The 27,639-nt window shown below is 42.0% G+C and overlaps 1 protein-coding gene across 1 annotated transcript in view; it reads right to left on the bottom strand.

Moving 5' to 3' along the window:
• Positions 1 to 13,493: 13,493 nt before the first annotated feature.
• The window catches only part of ENPP2 (ectonucleotide pyrophosphatase/phosphodiesterase 2), a 74,607-nt gene continuing 60,461 nt past the window's right edge, over positions 13,494 to 27,639 (bottom strand). The window contains 8 exon segments of the mRNA XM_054817641.1: positions 13,494 to 14,104; positions 19,070 to 19,226; positions 19,822 to 19,954; positions 22,511 to 22,588; positions 23,772 to 23,907; positions 24,395 to 24,531; positions 26,664 to 26,712; positions 26,996 to 27,168. Coding sequence (XP_054673616.1) covers positions 13,934 to 14,104; positions 19,070 to 19,226; positions 19,822 to 19,954; positions 22,511 to 22,588; positions 23,772 to 23,907; positions 24,395 to 24,531; positions 26,664 to 26,712; positions 26,996 to 27,168 — 1,034 coding nt within the window. The 3' untranslated portion in view covers positions 13,494 to 13,933.

The following is a 27,639-nucleotide window of genomic DNA, read 5'->3' as shown; positions in this document are numbered from 1 at the left end:
CATCTTGGTTTTGTAACACATTAGCATTACTAATATGTTTGAACAGATTTAACACAATAGGTCACAAATAGACTGAGCTGTACACGTAAACCAGGTTAATTGGCATGTATGTGAAAAGATGCTAACTTGAGGTTTATATCTTTGGCCTGGATGCTACTTAACATTTTGTAACTTTAATACCTGCCACACATGTATTTTCTCTTTTACCTCTTCGTAAACAGAGATTTTAATTCAACATTTAAACATTATTTAAGAACTAATTTGAGTGTTTAGTGCTTTTAAATCTTCCGTGGTTCAACATTTAAAATATCATCTGTTCTGAGAAGAAATCAGTTGAGATGAATGCACCATTTAAAAAATAGAGCAAAAACCCCCCAGATTTTGAAAGGCATTTGCAAGCTAAGTGTGTTTCTAGAAGAGTTGAAGAGATTCTGTATTAAGCTTTGAAACTTGTGCGCTAAACCAGCACCAGCACAAACACCACAGGGTAGTCAACAGCCCATATCAAGATAATCATCCAAATGCCAAAATCTATTCTGTTTTTCCCTCCTCCCCCTAAACTTTGTGGAAACACTTTTCTCAACTTCTGGGATGACCTCAGGTCAAGGGAATTTATCTAACCAAAATAAAAGGCAATTTTTACATCCTTCAATAATTTATAATTACCAAACATCTCATCAACAAAGATTGCTTGCTTTGTTTGTTTTTACTGAAAGCTCACTACCTGGTAGGCCATGAAATACTAAGCTTACTGCACACTAATCAGCCTTTTAATCACTGCTGTTTTGCAGGCACCTTTAGAGATACGTAATCATTTTCTCATTTCCTTTTACATGCTATTTTGCTTAATCAATGAATATAAGAATTTACGCGCTTCAGCATATTTAAAGAACAACAAAATAAACAAACAAAAAGCCCTCCAAACCCATGCATTTTGGAATAAACTCAAGCTAATGGAGCAAACAATTACTATTCCAGCGTGCAGAAGTTATACAGAAATGCAATGGGCAAGTAAATTTATACATGTAATTGTAGATGACAGACATAATACTTACTTATAAAGATCAAGGTTGTTTTCAACCATACATTACCATTTCTGGAAAATCAATCTACATTATTTTTAGTACAGGTTAGGAACTGGAGCAATGATTGAGTGATTTGCCAAGGACGTGGTTAGACAGACGGAAAACTGGAAACTGTGATTTCTTTCCAAAGGGAACATGTATCATAGTCACAGTTGGTATCACTATGCAGCAGAGTCGAGTCCTATAATTCATGGTGTAAGAGACCAAACATATTTTAATACAAAGCATCCTATTACCACGGTAACAGGAATTATCCGTGAGCAGACTTTAGTCAAGTTTGGGGCCTACACTGGGACCGCAGTAGGTCAAAGCATTCTACACTTAAAGGGCACAGTATAGCACTGCCTAGTCCTCACAGTGCTCTAGCAAACGGACATAAGATTATTACTCTGCTTTGCAGAGGGGAAGGCAGGCACAGCAGGCAAGCAAAAAGATATGAAAGGATTTGCAGTTTATAAATATTTTTTCCAACACCCCAATGTACTTCTCCCTCCCAGTAAAACCCAATGTAGAAAAACGCTTTAGAGCTTTAAACACATGCTCAAGTGCCCTCAAAAACCAAAAGGATTTAAGTATACAGATGTGAGCTAAGCACACTTAAGTATCCTGCTGGATTACACACTGACACAAGTTTGACATGAGTGAGCGAATCCGCAGCCCAGTAACGGGCGTGCGTTTAAAGCCAAGGCAGTTGCACGGTACAACATATCCATCGTACAGTACCCCAGCATTTCGCCCAGGAGTTGCTTTGCGAAGGGGCAGATGTCTATATGAAAGAGTTCGGAAAGAGTAGACACTGAGAAGAGTTTTCTCCTTTGTTAGCATGCTCCTTTATCTAGAAAAACACAACTTTTTAATTTCAGTTTAATCAGAGCTATCCCAAGGCCACGTTTCCTGCAGCACTTCTTTTTCCAGCTGGGAAGTTTGCCCAGGCAGCTTCCATACTGAAGACTTGGTTACTGCTGCCTCTCCGTCGTGGCTTTCAGAGGCTTTAGATCCAGCTTTGATCTGAGCAGATGGTAGATGTGCCATGCTCGTCCTGTGCATCTGATCTGGGGCCCTGGGATGTATGGGGGTGCTCGCTGACGGCTTCGGCATGTTCAGAGCATCCAGGAGTCCTGGGTAGGCTCTGGGTGTGCCACAGACAGTCTGTCCCTCGCTGCACACATCTTCCCAAATCCTGGGCTAAGTTACAGGAGACTTCCCTGGAAATAAACAGTATCAGAGGAACGACATCACTGGTTCTTCCTCTTAACCAGCCTTTTGAGACTCCAGAGCTTTGAATAACTGTCCAGGCCAGAAGGAAGTAACTGCTATTTAACATGATTCGATCTATTTTGCTGTAAGTGTCAGTGTTCATCTATTCTCACAATAAATTATGGTGTGCAGGACAAAATATTCATCTTTCCTAGAAAGGTCTGGAGCACTGAAATTCCTTTTGGTTGGAAAGGAAATTCTTGGAACTGTTTTACACTTTTAAATTTACTCATTTGTAGAATTTGGGTAACCAGGAGAATCCCAAGTTTTAACCACATGTAGGACCCAATGTAAAACTAATCTCCTTGTTCCCTCAATAAATGCGGTCAGTAAATGGCTTGGCAATGCTCTACCTGGGCAGGGAGGACAAAAAAATCATTCACAGTGGAGAGTCCTGATCTAAAGATAATTCAGTATAAAACCAGGGTGAAAGGCAGAAAGAGATTAACCACCTTTCAGAGGGAAATACTGCTCTTTACATTGCAAATAGAGGGTATCAAAGAAAACACAGATGAACCAGATAATAATAGGAGTTTTTTCATTCGAATGTTAAGCACATTTTGAAGAAGAGATCCTGCGTACACTGATGCTTGCAGTGAAGTGCTGCAAAAACAGTTTCTCCTGTTCTTTCGGCCTTGCAAATATAAAAGATAAAAAAGTGAACCAAAAAGATAAAAAAGTGAACAGAAAAAATAGTATTACCTAAAAGGGGCCTGGCAGGGTTCAGTGAGAGGATCTTCAGCTGGAAGCAAGGTGTGAAACAGCGAAGAAAATGCTGGGTGCAGGAAAAGTGTCCCAACAAGGAGGAAAACAAGGAGGAGGCCTGTGGGGAAGGGGAACAGGCTGCCGGTGAAGTGGTTAAACCCCAGCCCTTGGGTCATTTGAAGTGAAGCGAGAACACACTGCAGGGAACGTCTGTACAGGCAGGAACAAGATCATCTAACAGGGATTTTCCAGGAATTGTGTCTGGTACAGTGGAAAAGGCTGAAATTGCATCCTATCAGACCCATCTCTTCATGGCTGGTTGTTTCCTTTCGGAAAAGTGGCACATGCGGAACATACAAAAACGCATAGACGCCAAAATGTACCCCCAGTGTTTGCATCTTCTGCGTCCTCCTGACTAGGAGGTCTGTGATCTGCCAGTTTATGCAAGTTAATTTGCACAGGTCCTCTCCCAGGGGAGCACTGGGCGTACCATCACTCTTATTTATGACACCCGTTGGACCCAGATTTTTCAGACCTTTACCCAATGGTTACATGTGTTAAATAGGTCCATGGAGACGAAGGCTGCTGAAGGGAGGAGATCACACAAATGGTGTGATCACATTACCAGGCCAGAAATACTTGGCACTCCAGAGAGGAGTATATTTTCCCAGCAGCTGCATCAAACACTGACACGTACGTGGACTTAGGCAGCTCCTGAAATGCTTTGCTGAACAGAACTCAGCAAACTCAGGGCCTTACAAGCAAGGAATGAATCCTATCGGAGTCAGCAGAAACTGCCAGCACCATTAAAAAACAAGTCATGTGGCTATTTGAGCAAATAGGTAGTTAGGCAGCTACCTTAAAACACTGTAAAATAATGACCTCAGCACACGCAAGTCCTCATGCTTTGGATTGAAGTTCTCTTGAGCAAGAGATAGAACTATAGAAACATAGAATGGTTGGGGTTGGAAGGGACCTAGTTAGAAGAAAGCATAGCAAAAAGAAGTTGCTTAACTCTGCCCCACTGCAGCTAAGGCTATACTCTTTGATGCATTGATATACTGTACAGACATACCCATTTTTCCTTTTCATGAACAGCAGTAAAGGGTTACTTCTAACACCTGGCAGACCCTCAGCTGAGCCCTCAGTTAGTGGTTTTGAGAACAGCCTCAGGATGCAGTGCGGGGAGATGGGCTGAGCTGACAGCACACACGAGCTCAAGGACAGCGCATACCTTTGGGTAGCAACGCGTAGTTTGACAGGCTCGGCTGCCTCGTAGCACTGCAGGACAAGCCTGCACCAACGGGGTAACTGGATTAGTTTGAACCAGTAGTAAAGATGATTTAAAATAATCAGGCTGCTTTGTGTCTGAAGAAGACAAGGGCTGTGAAGGACCACCTCTCCTAACTCCAGCTGTCCCAGATGCAAATATCTATAGTCGCCACCAGATCAACCCAGTCTCTCCATCGCTAATTATCACTCTTGTTGGTTTTCTAACTAGGCATATCCTGTGTTTCCCAACCCATTTCCAAGTAAAATGGGCCACATGAGCAGAGCTCTAGCTTTTAAACTGTTCAGTGAAATAATCTGTTACTCCAACTGGAGCGGGTTAGTGGGGAGCAATTCTGCAGGCACTGAGGGAACAATAACCCTTGCAGGGAGAGGAGGCAATAATTTCTTCAGCCAGCTCAGTCCAGCTGAAAGATTCTCTGTCCAGAGCCTAGGAACATCACACGATCCGCTTCTGCAACGCCAAGAAATTTAACCTTCTGCTGGAGTCGGTGACTTGTTAAACCATTCCAGAAAGTCCCACAAGAATATATCCTTAGGCAAAAAACAACACTACATTATGTAGGGATGGACTAAGTGGCTGCTGGAGAATTATTATCTTTGTGCAAGCTTTATTTGCTGGTGGATATTTAATTATGGGAATGGAAAATACAATCCTCTCTCTGACATCCATATTGTAAAACTAGAATTAAGCAAAGGTACCCAGGGCATGAAACGTAGGCATGTACTTCCATAAATCTAAATCCATAAAATAAATACAAAAATTAAACAAGCATCTTTTCCAGGAATCAGTTGCAAGAGTTTCTTTTCTTATTCAGAAGAGAGGTGCTTGCAGCTTAAAAAAAAGAAAAATATTTTTTGGGGAAGGAGTGGGTGGATTATTTAAATACCAGTGAAGAAGGCAAGCTTGTTAAGAATGATGTTGACACAAAAGGGATAAGAAGATATAATCAGACCATGGAACACATTTAGGCTTGTCATTTTTTATCATTACAGTTCTTGATCTAGCTTCCAGTTAGAGCAGCGAGGCCAACAGCTTAACTCCACCAGAGCTACAGCTTGTTGCAGTTCTTACTAGTGGTTTCCTAGACCAGTTGCCTTCAGTGTCAAGCTGGGATGCAGTGATCTGAAAAACTCTCACTACTGAAAGTGTTTGTGCACTCTTTTGGGTGAAATTCAGAAGTGCAGCCTCTAAGACTATGGAGTATCGGATACTTCTTTCTCTATCAGGTAACGCTCATTTTATAAGCAAAGCTCCCAACTCTGCCCTGTCCTGGGCTACCCTTGTGAGACCTGCTCAATTCACACTTGATGTTGAAGTGTTGAGTGAGATTTTTTTCCATACTCCTCCGTATCTTCAAATGTTGTAACAGTCATACAGGCTAGAAGCTTCAAACCTTTTCCAAGCCCTCGTGGTATGTGCTGTATCATGTTACAAATCACAAGCCTTGAAGTATTTATCCTCATGAATACCCATATGCCTTTACATATTCCAGGGCAGAGAGGGTACTGGGAAGAGCTGAGGATGTCAGCCCTTCTCTGCTAGTTGCTCTGTGTAGTGAATCCAACACTTCCAACAGACCATCCTGGGATCTGCGCTGTAGACCACAAACAGCCATGATGTCACAGGTGTTAGATAACACAACTGTATGGCTGTTCCCCTCTTTAGTTATATAGTAGAGAAGAATGTACAGCACCTATGCCATTAAAGGCAAAAACGAAGGAGCTATTACTCCTCTCGTCCTTCCCCACTTTCACCTCACCCTTTCCTATGCCCTCATAAACCTGTTGCAGATAACTGACAGTTTTGCTTCTCATATACAATGAAACACTGTCAAAAAGCAAGCAATTGCCCATGCAGGAAACAGAATTTTCCTGGGGGGCTGGACAAAGACCACAAAATTAACTTCCTGAAGGACCAGAAAGCCTTTTCTCCAACTTCAGTGCAACATGAAAAATTAAGCATACCAACGTCCTCTGAGTCACATACTTCTCCAACTTGGATGACAATAAAAATGGAACATATGTTAATTACATTATTTAATGCACAATTGCAACGTCCTTAGACAGACTGGTGGTGAGAACCTGGCTGGATCAGAGCAGAACAGGAGAAGCCTACGAAGGATAGCGAACAGGGAGGAGTATGAAGGGAAGAAAGACAAGTAATAGGCAGATTGTCAGGCAATCCGCCAATGTTGGAAGTGGACAACATCAGATAAGGGCCAAGGGGAGTGAGGTGTAACAAGTCACCCCCAAAGACTCAGAAAACCACCTAAACTCCTTCTTTTTTTTTTTTTTTTAATTGATTGAAGCTTTTCTCAATGAATACTCCCAAGGAAAAAGTTTAAAACTGGATTGACTACATCAGAGTTGGGGTACCAGCCAGAATAATAGGTCATGATTTTGACCACAGGAGGGCTCCCAGGTTTCATGAATGCATATGGAAACCTTTTGAAGAAGGCTAGAGTTAGATCATGAGGCATGGAAGATGAAAGTCATGCAGTTGCATTCTTAGTTCATACTGGACGCCTGCTAGGCCAGCTGAGCATGCTACATATAATGGCTTTCTTCTTCAACAAAACAGAGGAACAAAAGGAATGATTTTTCTGCAAACTTCTTTTTCTCTATTGCCATAAAATAATCATTCTGAAAATATCAGGTGTGAAACCCTTGAGGCAGCAGTGTTTCCTCTGGTTTTACCAGTAAGGAGAATCTTTGAAATTAAAGGGGTTTTTGCTAATGAATAATGTTTGGGGATTCAATTTTTTTCACATGGGAAAGGACTGTCAACATCTAACCAGGCTGCAGCCCACACATATTAGATACAGCCTGCCAGCAGATAATACGTCCTCTGTGACCTGCTTCCTATTGTCTTTTTTCTCTAGACTCTACAGATGTGGCCAGTGAGTGGACTATAGATCATGGGTTCATCCAAGGGCCTTGGGCATACGGAGGCAATGGTAGTCAAGGCAGACGAGCATCCGATTACATGAGGTGGGTAGGGACAACTATTCATGTGGTTGTACAATGGAGGAGGAAGAGGAGGGTGAAGTTGCTGTTGACCCTGAACTTCCCAGAACACCATGCTCATGCACCCCAAAACACATTCCAGTAGCCAGCTAGAAACACTGGAAAGACTAAAAGGACAAATGACAATGCCCATCAGGAAGAGAAACTGCAGGTGAAACTGCAGCCATCACCAATGTCTTAGGGACTTTGTTGGATGAAAAGGAGCAGATGAGCAGAGATGGCCTGCCACAATTCCCACTGAAGTCAACAATGAGACATATCCTGACCTCTGATGTGGCCTGAACTTCCCAGTCCCAGAAGAGACAATACTGACATCATTAATCATTATTTTTTTCAGTTGTTAGTAACAGTTTAGTTGGGCATGGCCTGTGTGGAGAATTTCCATTTGATACCTCACATCTTTGATGTCCTACCCTCAATGACATTAAATGCCTCTATACAAAGCCACACACATAGGTAAAGGTCACCACCTTAAACACTCTGACGAGGATTTTCACCTGCAAAAGCTGGTCCTGGGGATTTAACTGGACTAGAGGAGAAACTGGGGATGTATCAGGATCTTCCATGTCTGCTCTTCTGCAGCAAGAGTGTGTAAGGTCTGAGAGAGCTAAGAGCTGGGAGAGCTGGTGGCAGTGCACGCTGTAGAGATATGCATGTGCATAGAAATTGCACTGGCTGGGATAACACTGGAACTATTTGGAGATGATGAACAGATCAAAGCTGGAAGAAAACAGGGAGGCCAACAGGAAAAAAAAAGCAATGATAAAGAGATAAGAGAGGAAGTTTTCTACTTCCTACTTCTTCAGGAGACAGAAGAGGCTGAACAAGTTGAAGGTCCAGGAGATGCTGCCAGAAGGGAATTGGGGCTGGAGAAAATTTATTCAACAGGTTTATGAAATCCTTGTTTCCCCTGCATCCAGTCTCTTCTGATAGATCCTTCACATACAACAGATGAAATAGCTCCCTACTTTCTGCACACAGCCAGGAAGCAGAAAACTTCTCGGGAAAATATTCCCTGAAAAGGATTTAATCCTTTTCTGATGATGGTTTATGATGACAAATAATCCCACCTCTTTTCTAGTAAATTCCAGTTTTAGAGTCAATCAGTTACAGCTGTGCTAATCCACAATTACTAACTTTGCCTGCTGATCTCTCCATGGTGAAACCTGCAGATGAAACCAGAGTGACCTCCATCTGCCTTCCCCCATCGTATTTATAAAACAGCAGGTAAGGGAGAACAACGGTGCACATAACTCTGGATGCTATAGCAAGGCAGGGATTTTTCTTTGTGAGGGCAGGTCTGAATAGGTTACATCCCAAACTTTTGACTTGTAAAGGCAAAGAAACCTGTGGTTTTGTTTACCGCAGCTGACTGCAGCAATGCTGCTTTTTATGTCAACATACATTTTAGTAAATGTTAGCTTGTACTCTGTAGTGATGGGCTGTTTGCAGTAACCTTGGGAATACTGCTCTTATCTTATATTTACACAACAAGTGCAAAGAAAGGAGATTAGGTATTTTTCCACAATGTTTAAAATGCCTTTTTTTCTCCTGTCTTGAACAAGGGCTGAACTTTAAACATTTCAAACATGTATGGCCCCACTTGGAAGATGTACAGTTAACACGGTACTAGTCATTTGCTGGCAGGTCTATCTGGATAGGCGTATACTTGTATTACCGTGACTATACTGTGTATCTCAGGTCAAGTGCAATGGTTGTCTGGGACTGCAGCAAGGGAAATGGAAACTAGAGACACAAATCTGAGCTGGACTAGGACTACAGACAGGGTGGACAGACACATAGCGTGCCACCCCTCTGGAGACAGGGGAGGACTCCGGTAAGGAACCAGGCCTATCACAAGCATTTTGATGAATAGGATTGATAGAAAACTAATTCAGCATGGTTTACTGGTCCCAAAGGAAGGGATTTTCACTTCTATAGCCCTGTATTCGTGTTTTATTTCAGCCACATGATTCTGAGGCTTCTGCTTTACAAAATTTACCCTGTGCCCTCCTACCAGCAGATAGCACTACCAGAAGTGTTTAAAAATACCACATGTCAAACCCCATGCAGTAGTGCTGTGACCAGCTTTACTGGGCTCACCGTACACATGTCCTTAAACGTATTATTCAGCCTCTCCATGCCACAGTTTCATCCATGCCTGTGAGAACAGCCACTTCCCAGGAAGGCTGTGAAGTTTCGTTTGCCCTCTGTGCCAAACCAGCAGAATAAACCCCACTGCCGTAAGCGCAAAATGTGTTTGCAGAGCACCATGCTGGAACGGAGGGGAGAGGAGGTGGCAGGTCTGCAGCTCCCACACACTCCTCTGCCCTGGGAAAACCTGGTTTTCTCCCATCTCTCTCGCAGGACAGAACAAGTGCATTTGCCCTCCTGTGGGGAGGGGGTTTGCAGTTTAAAAAGAAAAAAGGGAATTTTCTCATGCTTCTTAGCACCAGGAGCAATATCTCCTCTGTCTCCTGCAGAGAGTAGCTGAAGTACGCTGCACAGCTCTAGAATGTGAGTTTAAAGTTAATTAAAGATGTGTGGGGTGGACGTGAGCCTGAAGGGAAGAATTGCTGGAGTATCAGCTCCCGCTGCTACAAACTTATTTCTTTCAGGTCAGATCCTGCACTCTGTCCTCACTGTACAGGCCTCGACACTTCCGGAGTTCGTGTCCTGCTCCTGCAACCAGCAACACCTTTAGCGGGCAACTCCTTCAACTCTCCTGAGAAGTTTTCTGCTTCCTGACTATGTGCAGGAAGTAGGGAGCTATTTCATCTGTTGTACTTGAAGGACTGATCTATCAGAAGAAGCCGGATGCAGGAGGAACAGGCACTTCATAAATCTGCCAAATAAATCTTCTCCAGCCCCGGTTGCTTCTGGCAGCATCTCCTGGACCTTCAACCTGTTCAGCCTCTTCTGTCTCCTGAAGTAAGACACTTCCTCTCTTATCTCTTTATCGCTGCTTTTGTTTTCTGGCCTCTCCTACAAGAAGTGCATGTTTTCATTTGTTAAAATCTTCACACAATCAGTTGACCGACTGCATATAAAGCACTGAGAAGGTGGGGACTATGGCAGGATTGCTTTGGAGCAGCCTCCAGGGACACAGCAAGATCAGCCTAATTAAACATGAGTATTTAAAGTTACTCACACAATACTCCTGCGAATACTGGAAAACCTTCACAAGACGGCACAGACCTGACAATTATATTTTTTAATCTTCTCGTTCATCTGGAGCTGAAAGTGCTTTATAACACGGTACAAACTGATCTGCCATGACCAAAATGCTGCCAGTGTCCAAGCGAGTGCAGAAACTGTTGAACGCTGCCCGTCACACCATGAAGGGACTACAGGCTGGAAATGAAGAACAGGGGAGTAGCAGTGAGCAGAAAGTATCAATCTAATCAAGCTGTTAGCTGACCAGGACAGAATATAACCAGTGGTAATTACGAATGTCAGTACTACCAGTATAGGATGGTGACTTTTGCTATAATTTTGCCATCATAACCATGCTGTTGGTCAGGTTACTTGACCTGCTTTCAGTACTTCTATTAAGGATTTTGTTCCGGTATGTGGCTGTGAAAAAGGGGTTAAAAAAAGTAACAGTTTCCTGTAGGAAGGATATTCCAGTTGCATAACTGCCTCTGAAGGATTTTTCCCAGAGCAAAAGGACCTTGTTAGGGGTGCAGGGCACGTACCAGCTTTTGTTTCCTTGACAATTGCTCAGCTGAACTGCCTCTAACTCGTTAAACATGCCTCAAATTTACATCACCAATTGCAAACAGTAATTACCCAAACCCTCAAAACTGGTGTTTGCTCGACAGAAAAAGCCAGCGCTTGTTCTCCTCAATGGACCTCTTAGCAGAAGCCAGAGAAATATCACGAAAAGGAAACATGTAACACAAGCAAGTGGTATTTCATATTTTCAAAATGGTCTAACAGGAATGGAAAGCAGAGGGGTTCCTTCCTACACACTGCCCTAAGCTAACATTCACCCTGATGAACACCAAAGGGAAATTACAAGTTTCCTTAAAAATGTCTGTTGTTCCTGCAGAACTCATGCTGCTTAGAGGGACTGACCAGGCTTTAGCTTTGCACTGGAGCTTTTGTGTTGATAAGGCATCTTTCAACAGGAAAAAAACCCCATGTAATTCACAGAAGTCACCACAAACATTCCCCAGCACAGCTACTTCTGCCGGCACAGTAAAATAAAACAGCAATACCACACAAGAGAACGGGGCCAAGGGCTGAAGAGAAGTAAGCAGAAGTAAATTACTAGTATTTATTCTCACAGTAAGCAACTGAGTAAATAATAATAATTCCCTACACACTAATTGTCATTCTTTAGTGAAACTGAGATAGTTAAACCATCTCTCCCAACAATCATCACTAACTGTATTTCAAAAGCAAACGTCTCTGAACACAAGAAGAGTATCTTTCAGAGCTTAAATGTTCCTTTGGAATACATGTCATCTTATTTGGGGAAAAAAAAGAATTACATCATGTGCTAGATTTAATTAAAAAAACAAACGAACAAAGCAACAGATGAATGTCAAAGCAAAACAGTAGTGGTGGTCTTTAGTTTATGAACCACCACATTATATCATCACTAAAGTTGGTGTTGGAGGAATTAGGTTTTAACTGAAAACTGTTTTAAATCCAGAGAAAATACCCTTTGTAGCACATGTAAGAACATAAAGTTTATCATGGCAGGAAGCCCTGCCAAAAGTTTACAGAAAAATATTTCCGTGCTACCAGACAACCACAAGAGACAATTTTTAAGTTGCAAGAATAGGATGTTTCCCAGAGCTTTGTGCAGTTAGTAGAATTTCCATCCTAACACTTTGGGGGGATTTTAAAGCTTTCAAGTAGTGTGCTCTTCTAATTTAAACAGAATCTGGCACCTAGCATAATAAAATTTTGCCTATTAGTCGCAATAATTTTATCATCAGTGTTACCATGATTAATTCCAGTTTACTACTTTCTCTTAGATGGATACTACAGGGATGCAAGTTGTCAAAATTGTGCCAGATTAATTTTACTTAGGAGACCTGGCTGCTCATCTGTGTACATGGCTGAGATGGTTACCAGCCCTTCCTGCTTCCCTCCAGCATTTGCTATGCTCGAAGAGAAAATAGACACAAACCACTTTGGTAGAGAGAGGGAAATCTGTAACCCCAAATGATGGCTTTGTAATAGTGCCACTAGTGGGTTTAGCCTGAAGAGGCATTCTGAACACCAATTTATCTTTTACATCATCTAACTAAACTAACGCTCCATACCATGTGCCTTCTATAACAGCTGTTCAAGCCAAATCAGGCCATTATCTAGATAGCAGGATGCAACGGTGTCTCTTCCATTGGTTAGGACTGTGCCATCAGCGGCACTCGTAGGGGCTTGCCAGGATTATGAGACTCTGACTGCACAGAAATAGCCAACAGAGACTTGACCCACTTGACCAGGTAGGTGATGGCTGTAAAACACATACACTGCACAGGGTTCACAGTACCAGAACTTATACAGTGCAATCAGGCCAAGGGGCTTCCTCTGACAATGAGGGCTGGCATTAAGCCTCAGATTAGTGGAAAACTTTGCCAATTCTGGCCATTATACAAGATGATGAAAATCAGATTTTCTCCTCCCAGGTAAAAGCCCACTGCTGGGTGTTTAGCAATGTCATCTCTGTCAACATCTGCCTTATCTCAGCTTCCCTCCAAGTCAAAGCAAAAGCCAATGGAACAGGTGTCCCCAGTCACCAGCCCAGAGCAGCAGCGGGAAGGGATGCGACACAGTCTGACTGGCAACGGCGGATGTTGTCACCTCACATCCTCCCCACGGCTCCAGAGCAGGACCAAGTAGCCTCAAGCATGGAGTACCCCTGGTAGCTTAAGACACCAACCAACCTCCTCTCTCAGCTCTGCCCCTATGGCAAAACCTAACCAGTAATGTCTACTGTGCATGTCTGGTTTATGGTCTCACTGCTGAGTACCAGGGCAGGGCACCTGGGCTCCTGGCAGTCCTCTTACCAGCAAACCTAAGCTCTTGAGAAGGGCTCTGCCTGGTGAAAGAGAGAGATCTGCAAGTCCCTCTGAATGTCCCTGTGAAAGGAAATCAAAACACATTAAAAAAACTGAATGTGTGGTTTATTATATTTAAGATGCTATTGTCTATAGGGTTTAAATATGTCTGTCACATAGTTAACAGTAAATGAATGTAATTTTACATGTTCAGTATTTTGATACACAGTACAGGACTACAAGTGTGGTAAAGGAGCATGGGAAATTAATATTTCCTTGATGCACGTATCAAATCCTGCAGCACCGCTTAAAAGCTCGGAGTAAAGACTCAAGCTGCAGTATTACAAGCGCTACTAAATAAACCAAGAAACATACCTATGTTAAACATTAGAGAAACAAAACAAATGACACAAGGGTTTAATATTTAGGATTTGATACAGGATTAAAATACTAATATTTTTAATGTCCTGGTTTCAAATTAATAAATATAAAAACAATATAAAAATATACACCAGTTGATAAAAGGATGCACCGAGTAAGGTTAGAAAGCTAAATTTCACTTTCAAATGTATGCAGGTATGTCTTTAGGGAGAGGATTTCTGTGTAGCTGCGACTGGTCTTTCGGAAGAAGTCCAAGCTTGTGAGCTGTTCGATGTCACGCACACGCGCAGTGTGCATCTTAAGAAGATCTTCAACCCACTTTGATTCATCCTCCAAGCTCTGAAATGTAAAAACCCCAAGTTTTATAATATATCACGTCAAAAATAAGCTCTGAAAGCAAATGCAACTTTTCTAAACATTGAGTTCATTTGAAGAATCTCTGTGCTCTGTTCAAGAATGACTACGGTAAACAAGCGCCAAGAAAACAGATTTGAAGCTTAACATGCAAGATGATTCCTACAGTTTTATTTCGGGACCCATTTTAGGATGGGGTTGAGACAATGACCATAGTCATCTAGGAAAAGCTGGTCCCATGTTGCAGGTGTTTCAGAAGAACAGCCATATGATTTTAGAAGATCCATTGGTCACTACATCATGTTTTAGCTCACAGAGAGAGGTCTACATCAATCAGTTGTGTATTAGCAAAGCCCAAACTCTAGGCTGTTTAGTTTTGAATCCTACCCCTACACATTATTCTCATCTGACCAGAACCACATCTAACACAATATTATTTTAATCTTTCCACTTTACTGTTAGGAGACCATTACGATTCATTATACAGTTGGGACTATGGTTTATGTTGGTACCTGTAAAATCCTGTTATTAGAACATACACATTATTCACTGATAGAAAAAAGACTTTCACTAAGCATTTCCCAATAGGAAAAAAAAATATTAAAAATCAGGAAGGTGACGCTGCCAGAGTGATTGGGGTCGGGTTGCGTGGCTGTTCTCTCTCTTAGGGGACTGCTCCTGCAGCTCCCTGTGCCAGCTCCAGTGCTTGTTGGAGCCATCCACAAACTAACATCGCTCACTAACACATTAGAAAATCAGCCCTGCAAAACACTGCAGTTACGGGCTGTCTGAGTGCATTAACCAGCCCAGCAACATGTCCCATGAGCACTGCAGCCAGCCCTGGGGACTGCACAACAGGGAGCAGACGTGGGAAAAGGAGAGAGCAAACAGGACTTTTCCCCATTTGGCCTCTCCAGCTGGTACGTCTACAACTCAGCTGGGGAAACAAGTTAGAAATGGAGGGTGGTACCTCCGGGCATTTGGACTCCATGTGTGTGACTTGCAAATCTTGCTGATAAAAATCTATTTCTGGGCCTATTCCTGAAAATAAGCCCTTTTCTGACTGTCTCAGCGAGATCCTCTCGTCAATTGTGAGCAATGCCAGAGCCTACCCAACGCAGTAGACGTGCCACAGACCTGGCACTGGGTCACGCCGCAAAGGCCAGGAGGGTGAGCGTGATCGTTTGCACAGAGAGGACACGAAGTACTAGCTAGGTCACAGCTTGTTGCTCTAAAGCAAACGTCCATGACCCAGTCGGGACTTGTCTGGTTTGAAGCTTTTCAGCTCCAAATCAATTTTCCTCTCCGTGTTGCTAGCAACCTGAGGCCGAAAACCAGGTCTGGAACATGAAGAGAAAGATGCAAATCAAGAGGGAAGAGAAGGGAGCGTGCCCTGCTCACTGCCCTTTGCCTGCGGTGCCGTGCTCTGGGAGCGCTGCCTGGCAGCACGTGGCTGCAGGAAGTCTCCTGCTCAGCGTTCAGCCTGGTGATCAGGGTGCTAGTCTGCAAATGGGCCTCAGCAGGGCTGTTACTGCAAATGCAATCACTGTGACATTTTTGTTGTCTTCAAGGCTTCCTTTTGAGCAGGAAATCTGCATTTTACAGAGCTCAGAGGGAAGTGCCATTGCTACAAAGCTCACTTTTTTGAATACAAGGAGGATTCCTAAGAGTTTGCAAAAGAGCTGTAAATCACAGGACTGAGTTTGCTTTTAAACCAAGTCCAGCAAAACAGCATTTGCATGACCCCAGGAAATCAATCAACTGATCTAGGTTTTAGTTTCTCCATTCCACAACTGGCCCATGAAACCTCAGGTCCAGCAGCAAGGATTTTAAACACAGTAATCTGCTAACATGGTATTATATTACTGCAGAACAACGAATTAAGTATATACATTTAAAATTATAAGTTTTCTCCATCTGTGCTGGTTAGTCTCACCTCAATAGTACAGTGAGTCTTAGAAGGAAAGTAACAATTGAAAAGATGCAGGTAAATAGAAATAAGCAATCAATTAGGAGGCTAACTTAAAATCCACTGGAAAAGATACCAGATATTCTGGACAAAAGAATCTCTCTGGATATCAAACTATTAGCTGGAAAGCTGAACATGATCAGAGTGTAGACAGGTGGGTGAGGAACTTATTAAAAGAGAAATTTAAAGATTTTGCTGAAAGGGAAAACAGTGGCCTGGAGGAAGTTTCTAGTAGGGTTCCTCCAGCTTTGGTCTTGGAAAGGATTTTGTGTAATGTTTTCATCTGTGCTTTTTGTGTCAAGGCCATTAGTGTGGTAGTAAAAACAAAACAAAACAAACCAAAACCAAACTAAAACAAAACACACAATTGGGAACTCCTGTCAATGCAGAGGAAGACTGGAACAGCATACTGGAGGATGCAGATGGGGGAGTCTGGAAACTGAAACAGTGGCACAGGTTGCCCAGAGAGGGGGTAGGTGCCCCATCCCTGGAAACATTCATGGTCAGGTTGGACGGGGCTCTGAGCAACCTGACTGAATTGAAGATGTCCCTGCTTATTGCAGGGGGGCTAGATTAGATGACCTTTAAGGGTCCCTTCCAACTCAAACATAGATATTCTATGATTCTGAGTCCCTGGGATAGTGTGAAATTGGGTTACCACCTTGATGGCAAAAATTTCTGCTAAGCTGGGAGCTTCTCAGGTGAAACAGCAGATAGAAGGACCTGGGTGTACAGCTTGTGCATGACTGTGAGCTACCATTATAGCACAGCTATGGAAAAGGCAAATCCTAGATAGTATCAGAGGAGTTGTGTCCAGTGGAAAGAAAATAATTTCTATTTTGAGATCTCAGCTGAAGTATTTTATCTCATTCATGTTCCAGGAAAAAAAAAATAAAAAGAAAACAAAAAATCAGACTGGAACAGATGCATAGGAAGGCTACTGAAATGCTCATCTTCTCTTACAAATAGAGCACAAAAGATCCTGGGTCTCCCATGAATAGAGAGAAGTATATGCCTTGAGAATCATCATAAATCATCACTAGGGTAAATCCCAAAGAAGCCCAGTGAAGGGCTATTTAAGCCATAGAAAAATGTTGACACAAGAATAAACGGGTATAACCTCACCATGAATAAACACAGTTTGGAAATGGAACAAATTCAAATGAGAAGAGTAGTGGTGTTCTCCAACGGCTGTGTGAAGAGAGAGAAAGTGTGTGCAACAAGAGCAGAGTGGAGGGGAAAGCTAATATTTCTTCAGATCTTATAAGAAAGCTGCAGAGAGGTTAAGGAAAAATTCTTATATTATCCCATGCATTTCATCCATGAAATAGGTGAGGTTTTACACAATCACTTCTTTGAACAAATCAGATGGAAGACCATGTGCAAAAGTAAGACTGACACTGTATTTGAATGGCAAAATTTTGCCTGACTGTATTTTCATTCAAAAGCTACATTTAAATATTTTTGGAGTGGTTCTTTGCTATGTATCTGCTAATGACCTCGTAGTAGCACAGAAGTTCCTCCCAGAAATGTAAATATATAAACCATAAGTAGCATGACGTACAGAGAAAAGAAGCCTGGGTTGGAATATAAGAAATCAAAGAGTAAAAAAGGCCATTATTCTAAATAGTTCATAAAAAAGATTTCAGCAGTTTAAGAGGACTGTGACGTGCAATATAGGGAGGAAAAAAATTGCCTTTGTCTTGAAATTATGTATGGGCAGAGATAGGAGGACAGAGGCACTAATAACTGCCAGATTAGTAACTTCCAGATCACCAACTGGACCTTGATTCAGAGGAAAGCGGTCCAGAGAAAAACCATGATGAAATATACGTAGGAGTTTCTGAAACTTCTGGTGGAAGACAACTCTGCCCAAAGCAGTTAAGAGTCTAAACAGGGGGAAGCCAGACCTGCTCAAGAGAGAGGGATACTGCTCCAAAAGCGTGGTTTTAAAAAGAGGGACCTGAAAGCAGGCGATGTTTGATGAATGAGAAAGAGACAGTGTTCCAGGTGAATTGTGTACAGAGTTGGAATGACTATTTCTGCCTGTAGCTGGAATAGGAGTCTCAACTTTTTGTGCCAATACAAAATTCATAACATTAATGCGTTCATTCAGGAAACGGTCTCCTGGCAGCCTATAGTGAAGCGTCTGTGTGCAGGAATCCACACAGCTGTGTAATGGGAGAACAAGTTCAGGCGGAAGGACAAGTCTAAATACAGCTGCCTGGGAGGACTGCTGTCCTTGCAGAGCGCCAGAGCCCGTGGGGACCCGACTGCTCTCCTGCCGCACGATCAGCTGCCAAATGTGCGTGTTACTTTCTGCGGTGCTAACGAGACCGAAGCCTTTGTCCTTCACCGAGATTCTTATGCTATAGGATTTTGCATCCTAAGGGAAAATAGGAAGTGAACCAGGAGGGTGTCTGGTCACCTCTGGTAATGAGATTCCAAACTTTTCCCTTGAATCAAGACGTGATCTGGAAACAGCAAGAGCTGGCATTCTACCCTCAGCAGGTTTTAGCATATAGTTTTAATACTGTGTGGGTTGGATGTAATCATGCTGTCTGATGCACTCAGACTCCCGTAGCAGACAGACTATATTGTACCTGCGTATGGAAACAGACCTCAATAAAAACATCAGGCTGGCTGCCAGCACAATACATCTACGCACACGGCCTCCTCCCGATCTGCTTTGAGGTTACACTGACAGTGCCTGTCAAAACACAGAAGCCCACAGGTTGTTTACTGCCAACCTACTGTATGTCAGCTCTTCCAGACAATTTGAGATGCAGTAATAGTTCCATATTTTCTCTGATATCACAGAGGAGTGCTTTTGTCTAATGAATTGAACATGACACTTAATAGAGCCCTACCCTGTGCTTTCATTTAAGACATCAGTGAGCACTAGCATCTAACAGTAACGGGGTTTCACAAGTCCCAGGGACATATTTACCATGGAGCTACAGTAGAGCAGCAGAACTTACATTGCAGCTCTCGTCATTGTCAGGCCGGTGGGGAAGGATGTATGAGAGAACGGAGAGTGGTCCATCGCACTTGTCGGCTGGCTGAGTGAAATCTAAGCAGCTGGTTATGATGGTGTAGTAATGAGTAGGAATGGGGATGGCGCTGCCTTCCACAAACCTGGGGGAATAAAGCAAACATTTATCCACAAAGGGTAAACCTGTTTGGAAGAAGGTTACACAAACAGCGTGGTCTTTCCTCCCCTACGTGTGAGGACACACGTACATTACTGACATGTGTTTGATTCCTAGACACTGTCTGAAAATGAGCAATACCACACGCCAGTGCTGAAAGGCTTCTTCAGTTCAGGGACATAGAAAGCATTACTGAATTATCGAAATGTTTGAGTATCTGACTCAATAGCACTGCTGTGGTTTGCTCTGGTATCCAGTTGTCAACTCTTAAGTAACTCTAAAGTTCTAGAGAATTTTAGAGAAAATAGATTATTTGGAACATAATTCAGCTTCATCTCAAGGATGAATGAACACTTCACTTCAAAGTCAAGGTGAACAGTTACCTGCCAAATTGCCATTTCCTTATTTTTACCACTGTCCTACCTACAGGGGCATTCAGTCTTGATGAACAATAATTTTAGGAAGAGCTAGAAAATTGTATCTTCTCCCAAAAATTGAATAATGTGCAGATAATGAATTGTTTAAGAAAAAGCCATCATTAAGAGAAGCAACAGCAAAGCAATTTAAAGACAAACTCTTACTGTTTTATTTTGTCAGGTGTGTCATGTAAACCATCATAGTCATAGTCAAAGATAGGTCCACTTATAACATTGACTCCGTTTCGTTCAGTGGCATATCTCTTCACCAAAACCCTTTGGAAATAGTTCCATACCTCTATGGGGGGAAAAAAAAAAAAAGGAAAAAACACAACAAAAAATAAAACACATCAAAATTTGGATAAGTCAAAACGTGCCAAGATTATAAAACAATTTTTTCCCTGTGAAAATAAAAATCCGTTCACACAATGGTAGGGGAAATCAAAGACTAAGCATTACAGATTTACTGCAGCTTAATTCAGTTTGGTCCCTAAAGCCTATTCAGAGTTCCTTGTTCTCTGTTGATTCTTCTTCCCCAACCAGTGATAAAGGAAATGTATGGTACCACTCCCAGGCTGGCATTGCCACAGACATTGCACAGAGAGCTTGCTGTTCCTTCACCAACCAGCAGAAACAGCTATTCACAGGCTTTTGATGTCCCTGTAAACACTTCCTTTGTCTTTTTTATCTACTTACAGGGAATGGTGGTGTGCTGTGGGTTTTTTTTTTTAATTCTAGAAAGGAAACAGCACCGTGATAAAGAGCAAACCCCAAATATTTTAGAAGAAAGGGAAGAACAAAGGTCATATTCTTCCAGTCAGATTCTCCTTGGATACAAAATGTCTAACTTTTTAATTAGGTGCCATCAGGGATGAGCAAATTATGGCAGGGCTTCTCATTACAGCAACTTTTGGGAAGAGCATGACACACTTTCTCTCACCACGCCCTCCTCAACCTTAACTAGTTAAGATGCTCGCAGAGAGGGGAAACACACTGGAATCTCCAGTTACATCATTCTCCTCCTTTCTTCCTTTTTATTTTAACACTAACAGAAGTGTGTGTAAACAAAACAGCTCAGACTTGTAAAAGTTTAACTTCTGTCTTGTCAGCTCAGACCCTTATGTCCACGGTTCCCCAGCGCTGTCGGCAGCGCCAGCCTGAGCAGGTTCCCCAGTACGCCTCGTCCCAAGCCCGCTCAGTGCCGCACGCACCCCCTGCTCGGCTGACGCAGAGGGCCCCGCACGCAATGCTCTACAAGAACCTCAGCTGCAGTAACCATTTGGCAGTACCACTCCTCCAGCTGCTCGCTCCTCCAATGCATCAGCCTTAACAATAAAAATAGTCCAAAAAGAAAAGCCTTTTTTTGGTTTTTTCCTCTCCCTGAGTTTTCCAGCTGAATCTGTTCCCCACTTGGGTTCCCACTGCCGCCACAGACAGCAGTGTCAGTGCAACAGGGGGGCAGCCCAGGGGCATCATCTTGCAGCTCCAGCAAAGTGGGAGCTGCTTAAGCCGGCCGGGCTCACTACAGAAAAGATGGATACAGAATTATGGCCTGGGAGGGGGTGGGATGGGACAGTGGAATAAAAAAACAAAGCAGAGGAGGAGGCCTCTGCAGCCAGCACTGCCACCAAAGCCAGCGTAGCGTAAAACTGCCACCTCGTATTTTCCCTGTTGTGGAAAAAGCTCCGTATAACGAGCTTATAATCAGCTCTCTACACTGCGGCCCGCACACACGTAGTGGTTCGTAACTCCCCGGGAAGGATATTAGCTCCAGCATTTGTTCTCAGGGAATACTTCACCCACTTGTGATGAAGAGGAAGGCCACTAGACAAAATGAGCTGCTGGTGGTGGGTTGTTCTCCTGTGATTAGCATCTCAGCTAATTTGCTTAGACTAACATTAGCATGAAGAGCATTTTTATGAAGTGATTTGAGAGTGGGAAATCCCCAATAATTTTGCACTCTGTAATCAGTTAAGTGCCTTTGCTCAAATTTCCAGCAAACATCACCACTTGTTCCTACTCAGAGTTTTTTTAGTTAAAAAAACTCTTTTCTGGTTGAAAAGAAAAAGCCTCCCATAGGCTTTGATGTTTATCCAAACCTCTCTGGCCTAAAATCTGAATTGGAAATCTCACAAGAACAGGCTCTTGAGATTCTTCCAAGGCTTCTCAATTCCTGCCAAGCCAAAAATGCCACCAGAATAGCCTGATGGTTTTCCTACCTCTTGGCAAAACTAGAGAGAAAAGGGATGTGCAGACAAAAGAAACGTTAATACTGTATCCCTGGAGTTTCAGGGTTTATAAGTTTCAGACAGGTTCAAGTCATTCCTCATTTTCCATAAATTGGTTTCCTCTTGCTTTTTCTTTACAGGTAATAAATATGTTTAGTCTCCCTCTAAGGGCATGAATAGAAAATAAAAAATTATCATTTGTCCCTGAACTACAAGAACATGCTGAGTGCACACTCCCAGGCTTGCTTTGAGAAGTAAAAACATGTTGTCCAAGTACGTTCTGCACTAGCATGGGCTACAGACAAGAAAATCTGAATGATCTTGCACAAACGGAATTACTGCCGCATGAAACAAAATTGCCGAACTACAGCACATCTGTGCTCTTACCTTAGCCCAGCACTGAGGAAAAGAAACCTTTCTTAAAGCTTAAACCTTTCTTGTGGTATTTTGCCTGCTCATACCTAGAACTATACAGGTGCCCACATGTCTTATCTGCTGGCCTCAGGTAACTGAACTTTATGTTCTAAACTTCTCCCATCAATTCATTCCATAATCCAACACATATATCATTAAAAAAAAAAAAAAAAAGGTTGGGAAAGAGGTGAAGCCATGGAAAGGGCACTTACTTTTGAAAGCTGGATACATTGGAATGATATTTGTTATTAGAAAAGCATCATATTTTGCTTCTGCAGAGGAACTTAATTCTGAAAACAATAAACCATAAAAATATTAATTAGGTGAAATATCAGAAATTCAAGGAACATGAAAATATTTTGAAAAATTGCTTCAGAGTTCAACCAAAGGGAATACTGTCATCTAAACAGCAATCTGAATGCTATGTGCAGAAGTGCACATTATAGGATAAAATTTTTCTTTAATGTGACACCTGGACATGGAAGGTAAGGATTTTATCTTTGTTTCAATTGTCAACCACTTTAAAATATTTTTATAGCTCACATATTTTTGCAGTCTCAAAAATCAGAGCGCTGCTCTGCAGGCTTTTACAAAAGAGGCACACACAATTTCTGGGGAGAGGAGTGCAGGATTATCTTTTAGTTCTGAGCAAGCCTCTGCACCAGTAATTCCACATCAGAAATCCACCACAAAATATTTCAGCCACTGAGTGAGGGAGGCAGACTAGTGAACTTCACAGCTATGAGACAGTTGTGTCCCTTGAACATCATCGCTCCAAGAATGAACCAATGTAACTGCAACAGGAGAATCCAGGACACTCATTTACACAGGTTTTCTACTAGCACTTTTTCTATAAAATGTTAGACATTTTTACAGTATGCAAGAGTCTAATATGGATTTATAAGTTAAATATATGTTTATCTTTCTGCTGTTTGAATTCAAAATTAAAAACTCTGACTAAATTCCCATTTATATAAGCTGGCATCTATCTGCTGACCTTAAAAGGCCAGCTTTTGAAGATTGTCTTCCAACTTGTACTCCTACTCTGTGCAATTCTTCATTCACCTTTATTTTTATTAACTAAACTGGGTCGCTTCATTTTTGGTGCATGAAGCTGGGTAGCAGTTTGGAGCATCGCTTGCAGAGTTGAGGGACCACAGCTGTAATGGCAACTTCTGTCATTGGGCCCTTGGTCCTCAGCAAGTGCAGCAAGAATAAACTATCCCTCCCATTTAGCCCTGTATGTGACAGTGGTGCAGAAGCAGCTCCTCTGAGATGACGACATCACCAAGGAAGAAATCACCCCGGAGTGGGGGAAATTAAACCATTCCCAATATTCTTTCCCAACAATCTCAAAAAAACCCTTAGTCTGTTTATATCTGGTGGGAGGTTCCTTTCCAAACCTAAGGTTTTTCACTAACAAAAAAATAAAACTAAAAACCCTCTAGGTATTAAAAAGCTATCTGAACTTACGGGGAGGGAAAAGGAAGCCGTAGGAGAGCTGTTTGTCGCCTCTGTAGGCTGCACAGCTCTGGCTGTTTCCTGGAGAAATGCGGAGGTCGGGTCTCACACAGCTGGCCAGGTGCTCTGGGACACCCGATACCTCTGCCTGCATTGAGGAACATACACCGAAATGACCAGAAACGTAATGCCAGCATTTGTAGCCAAAAGAAAACAATTTCATATAGTTGACAGATTAGATGGAACGACTTGCGTGGAGTCCCAGCTGTACAACCAAGTCCTGCTCCTGTACCTGCTGCAGAGCCCCTCCTTCAGGCAGCAGAACTCACCATGGGAAATACTTCAAGTAAAGTCACTAATTATGCTATCATAAAAAAAACCCCCAAACCTCCATCAAGCAAACATTAGAAAGAAAATGAAAGCAGGAACAGAAACATACAGCCCTTCTGCATTAAAACTCTTTTCTCCTGAAGGAGAAAAAGGGATTTGGACATCGTTTTCAATGGTATTTGATATAAATACTGGTGGGAAATTCTACTTGGGGAAGGGGAATTTTAGGACTTCAAGAATAAAGGTATTGAACAGATTTCCTTACGATTTTTTAAGCACTTTCCAAGAACAAAGACAGCACTGACCTGTTTGGAAATAGTGTAGGATGTCCAGAGAGGCATCAGGAATGTTTCGCTGTAGCCACTTTCAAAGTCATGGTGATGCAAGATGTTGTATTTTGTGCGGTACAGTACTGCAGGGCGCCCATATAGGAGATGCTTATCTGCAGATCAGAAGAAATTACATTTACATTTATTACTGAAAGCCTTAAAGATGAAAAAAAAAAAAAAAGAGGCTGGCTTTCCAACACATGCTGATTCTACAGTGATCCTTAATGGGATAATGACCCTGAATAACTGCTAAGGAAATCTTGTAACAGAGAGCGCAGCAGTTCTTCCATATTTTTGGTTCCAGGCTCACAACCCACTTTGAGGTTAAAAGTCCCTTCTGCACTTGAAAACTTGCTTTTCTTCTGTCTTGGTGATATGTTATGGTTAAATGTCATTAGATACCTCTGACAAGCTTGCTTATAAAAAGACCAAAAAAAAATCATTGAAAGAGAGAGAAGAAAAATAAATTTCCTGGCTAATCTTTCATTGTGCTGCACAGTTCATTGATTTTGATAACCATTTGGCAAACAGGCTTGGCTCGCTTTTGGAAATCAAAACATAGAAACAAGGAAAGCAGCCTAACACTGTTCACAGATAGGCTTTTAACCCGAAGGAAAAGGGCATGTTTTATTAGTGTTTGAGTCCAAATAGAGGATATTTTTATAGGACACAAGAAAGAAAAGTAGGAAAAGCCTTGTCTAAGGACCTTTATGATAAACTTGCTTTATTCAAGAGAAGCTGAAGTAATCTTTTTCTTCCACACGTGAATAACAAAAACAGCTAAATTTGTGTGGTGCACCGTGCAGGAGGAGGGAATTACCAACTAAATGCAGAAAGATCCACGATCAGGTGCTACAGCCTGTCACAAAATACGACAAAATAACTTGCACATAGAAGAACTGCTTGTTGTTTAGATAAAGGGCACTTCATTCCACTTAACAGACAACTTAGAAATGAGCAAGTAAAACTGGTTTAAATGCTTATATCTTAAAATACATCAAAAATACTATTTTTATGCTACTGAAGTGAAGAAGCATCAAAACCTTAAACCAAAATAAAGATGTTGAGATATATAGGAGTACAATGGTGAGCATGTTTTTTCCTGATGCCAGAAATTGCCACAGCAGGGAGTAGCTCTTCACTAATTGCAAAAATCAGTTAAACAAGATGAAAGCTGCAGAAAGGCAACCTAAGTCACAAAGAAAAGGTGAAGAAACTACAGGATAGGCTGCACTGCCTGTTCACAACAGAAAAACTGAAGGAGTAGCTTCACAAGGGAATTAAATATATCTCCTTAGTCATCTGAGCAATACGATTTGAAGTATCTCAGAAGTCCATGTCTAAACTCAAAACTTCAGAATTTGCTAATTTGGACAATTGTAATGGTGAGGGGAATGCTGTGAATTGTTATGCTGAACTGGATCACAGCTGTGAGAAGGAAAGCTCTGCTTTAGCATGCCTTTCACTCAGTATTGCTGCTCAGAAAAGCAGTTCCCATCCCATCCCCTCCCCTCTGGTCCTCTTGCTACGTTTTAACCTGGACCACAGCCCTGACACAGCTGAGACCGCAGGCACACAAAAGTCAGCAGGGAGGGTGCAGGAACTAGTGGCCAGGAGAGCAGGGGATGCTTTCTCCTGGGAGTAACATTGACTTGAACACTGATGAGGGACAGAATTGCGCCGAGCATCCCTGAACCAGCAGAGCATTTCTGCACTTGTTTCAATGGATAACCTGCACCCTAAAAACTAAGCATTAAAGATCTGGTCAGGGATTGTCAAAGCAGCTGTGCCATCCTTTCTAACGCTGACCTGGTGAAATCTAAGCCCGAACAATACTGGTAAAACACAGTGTGCAGATGTGGTCTATGTTTTTTACCCCATTTATCGCTTGTGGTCAAGTGGAACGCTGCCTCATGCTGCTTCTCCTTTCCTCATCTCTCTGCTTCCACAGCGGAGATCAAACCTCCTAACAGTGATGGAAAGGAAGAGCTAAAACTCCTATCACTCGGAGCAATACTTCAGTCCTGGTTACAACAAAAGATAGTGTGCACTTCCTCACATGAGCAGCACAATCTTGCCCACGTCTCTCATTTATGTGTATGTGCTATTTTGACAGTTACTTGAAAAGACGGTTTACTACACATTAACTAAACTAAAGCAGGAGTTTGTCTGGTATCAATGATGCAAACTAACTTGCAAAAAACCCCCAAAATAGGTTTCATTAACTGAGACATCAGGCTCTTACCTTCTGTTCCCTTGACATGAAAGCGCTTGTTGAGTTCATCCAACTTGTTCTTCTCAAGAATAGAAAAAAGGAACAAGATTAGGATCACTGGAGCATTCAGACATCTCATTTTACTAGGCATCTAGCAAAACAAAACTAGTGCTATAAAACACTGATGATTTTTTTTGTTTCCTGTTTTACAAAAAGCCATAACTGTTCCAAAAAGTCACAAATGCTTCACAGGAAGTGAAATTCTTACAGATCAAACCCTCTCAAAATAAATAAAATGGCGACAACTTTACTAGCCAAGTACTGCTAAGAAGTGGAAGCATCAGCAGATCCTAAACACCCACCTTATCATCACATGTACATCCTATATCAAAATCTGACGCAGAAGGTAGAGCAACAGGATAAAGTGGTTTAGCAACTTCATCTGGCACAGTTGGTTTATAAACATTGGCTCTCAGCAGGTGATTTAAACTTCCGTGGGTACCATTATTGGGAGCAGGCTTTAATCCAAGCAGATCTAGGAAAACAGCAAAGATACATGAGTAATGGTTAGATTGCAAACGTGTATGCAGCAGCATCTCTACTGAGCTAAGACAATTATTTGCAATACTGTTTACACCTGTGACATGTTAATGAATGCTTTTAATATAATAAAAATAATAACCTTTTGTCCAAATCATAAAACTGCAAATGCTGTCTGCATAGTATGGTGGCCTTTATGATGAGAAGGTTAATTTGCATCAAGATGCTGGAAAACAGTTTTATTATAACTACTGCTGCAGCTTCCAGTGCAAACCTACGGTCAATATATTGACCTTACACCAACCACCTGGAACACAGTGTTATTAATCACCTGCTTTAGAGATAAGGGATAATTACCCTTTTGGTATTTCATCTTTGAAATTAAATAAGTGAATTTCACGTTCAGCTAGAAAGTTTTTTTACCCTGGAAAATCAGTATTAAAGAAAAGATCATAATGAATGTCTG

Source organism: Grus americana, chromosome 2 (genome assembly GCF_028858705.1).
Source record: "Grus americana isolate bGruAme1 chromosome 2, bGruAme1.mat, whole genome shotgun sequence".
Lineage (NCBI taxonomy): Eukaryota > Metazoa > Chordata > Aves > Gruiformes > Gruidae > Grus > Grus americana.
Note: the sequence above shows the minus strand (reverse complement) of the source record. Positions and strands in the feature narration are given on the sequence as shown.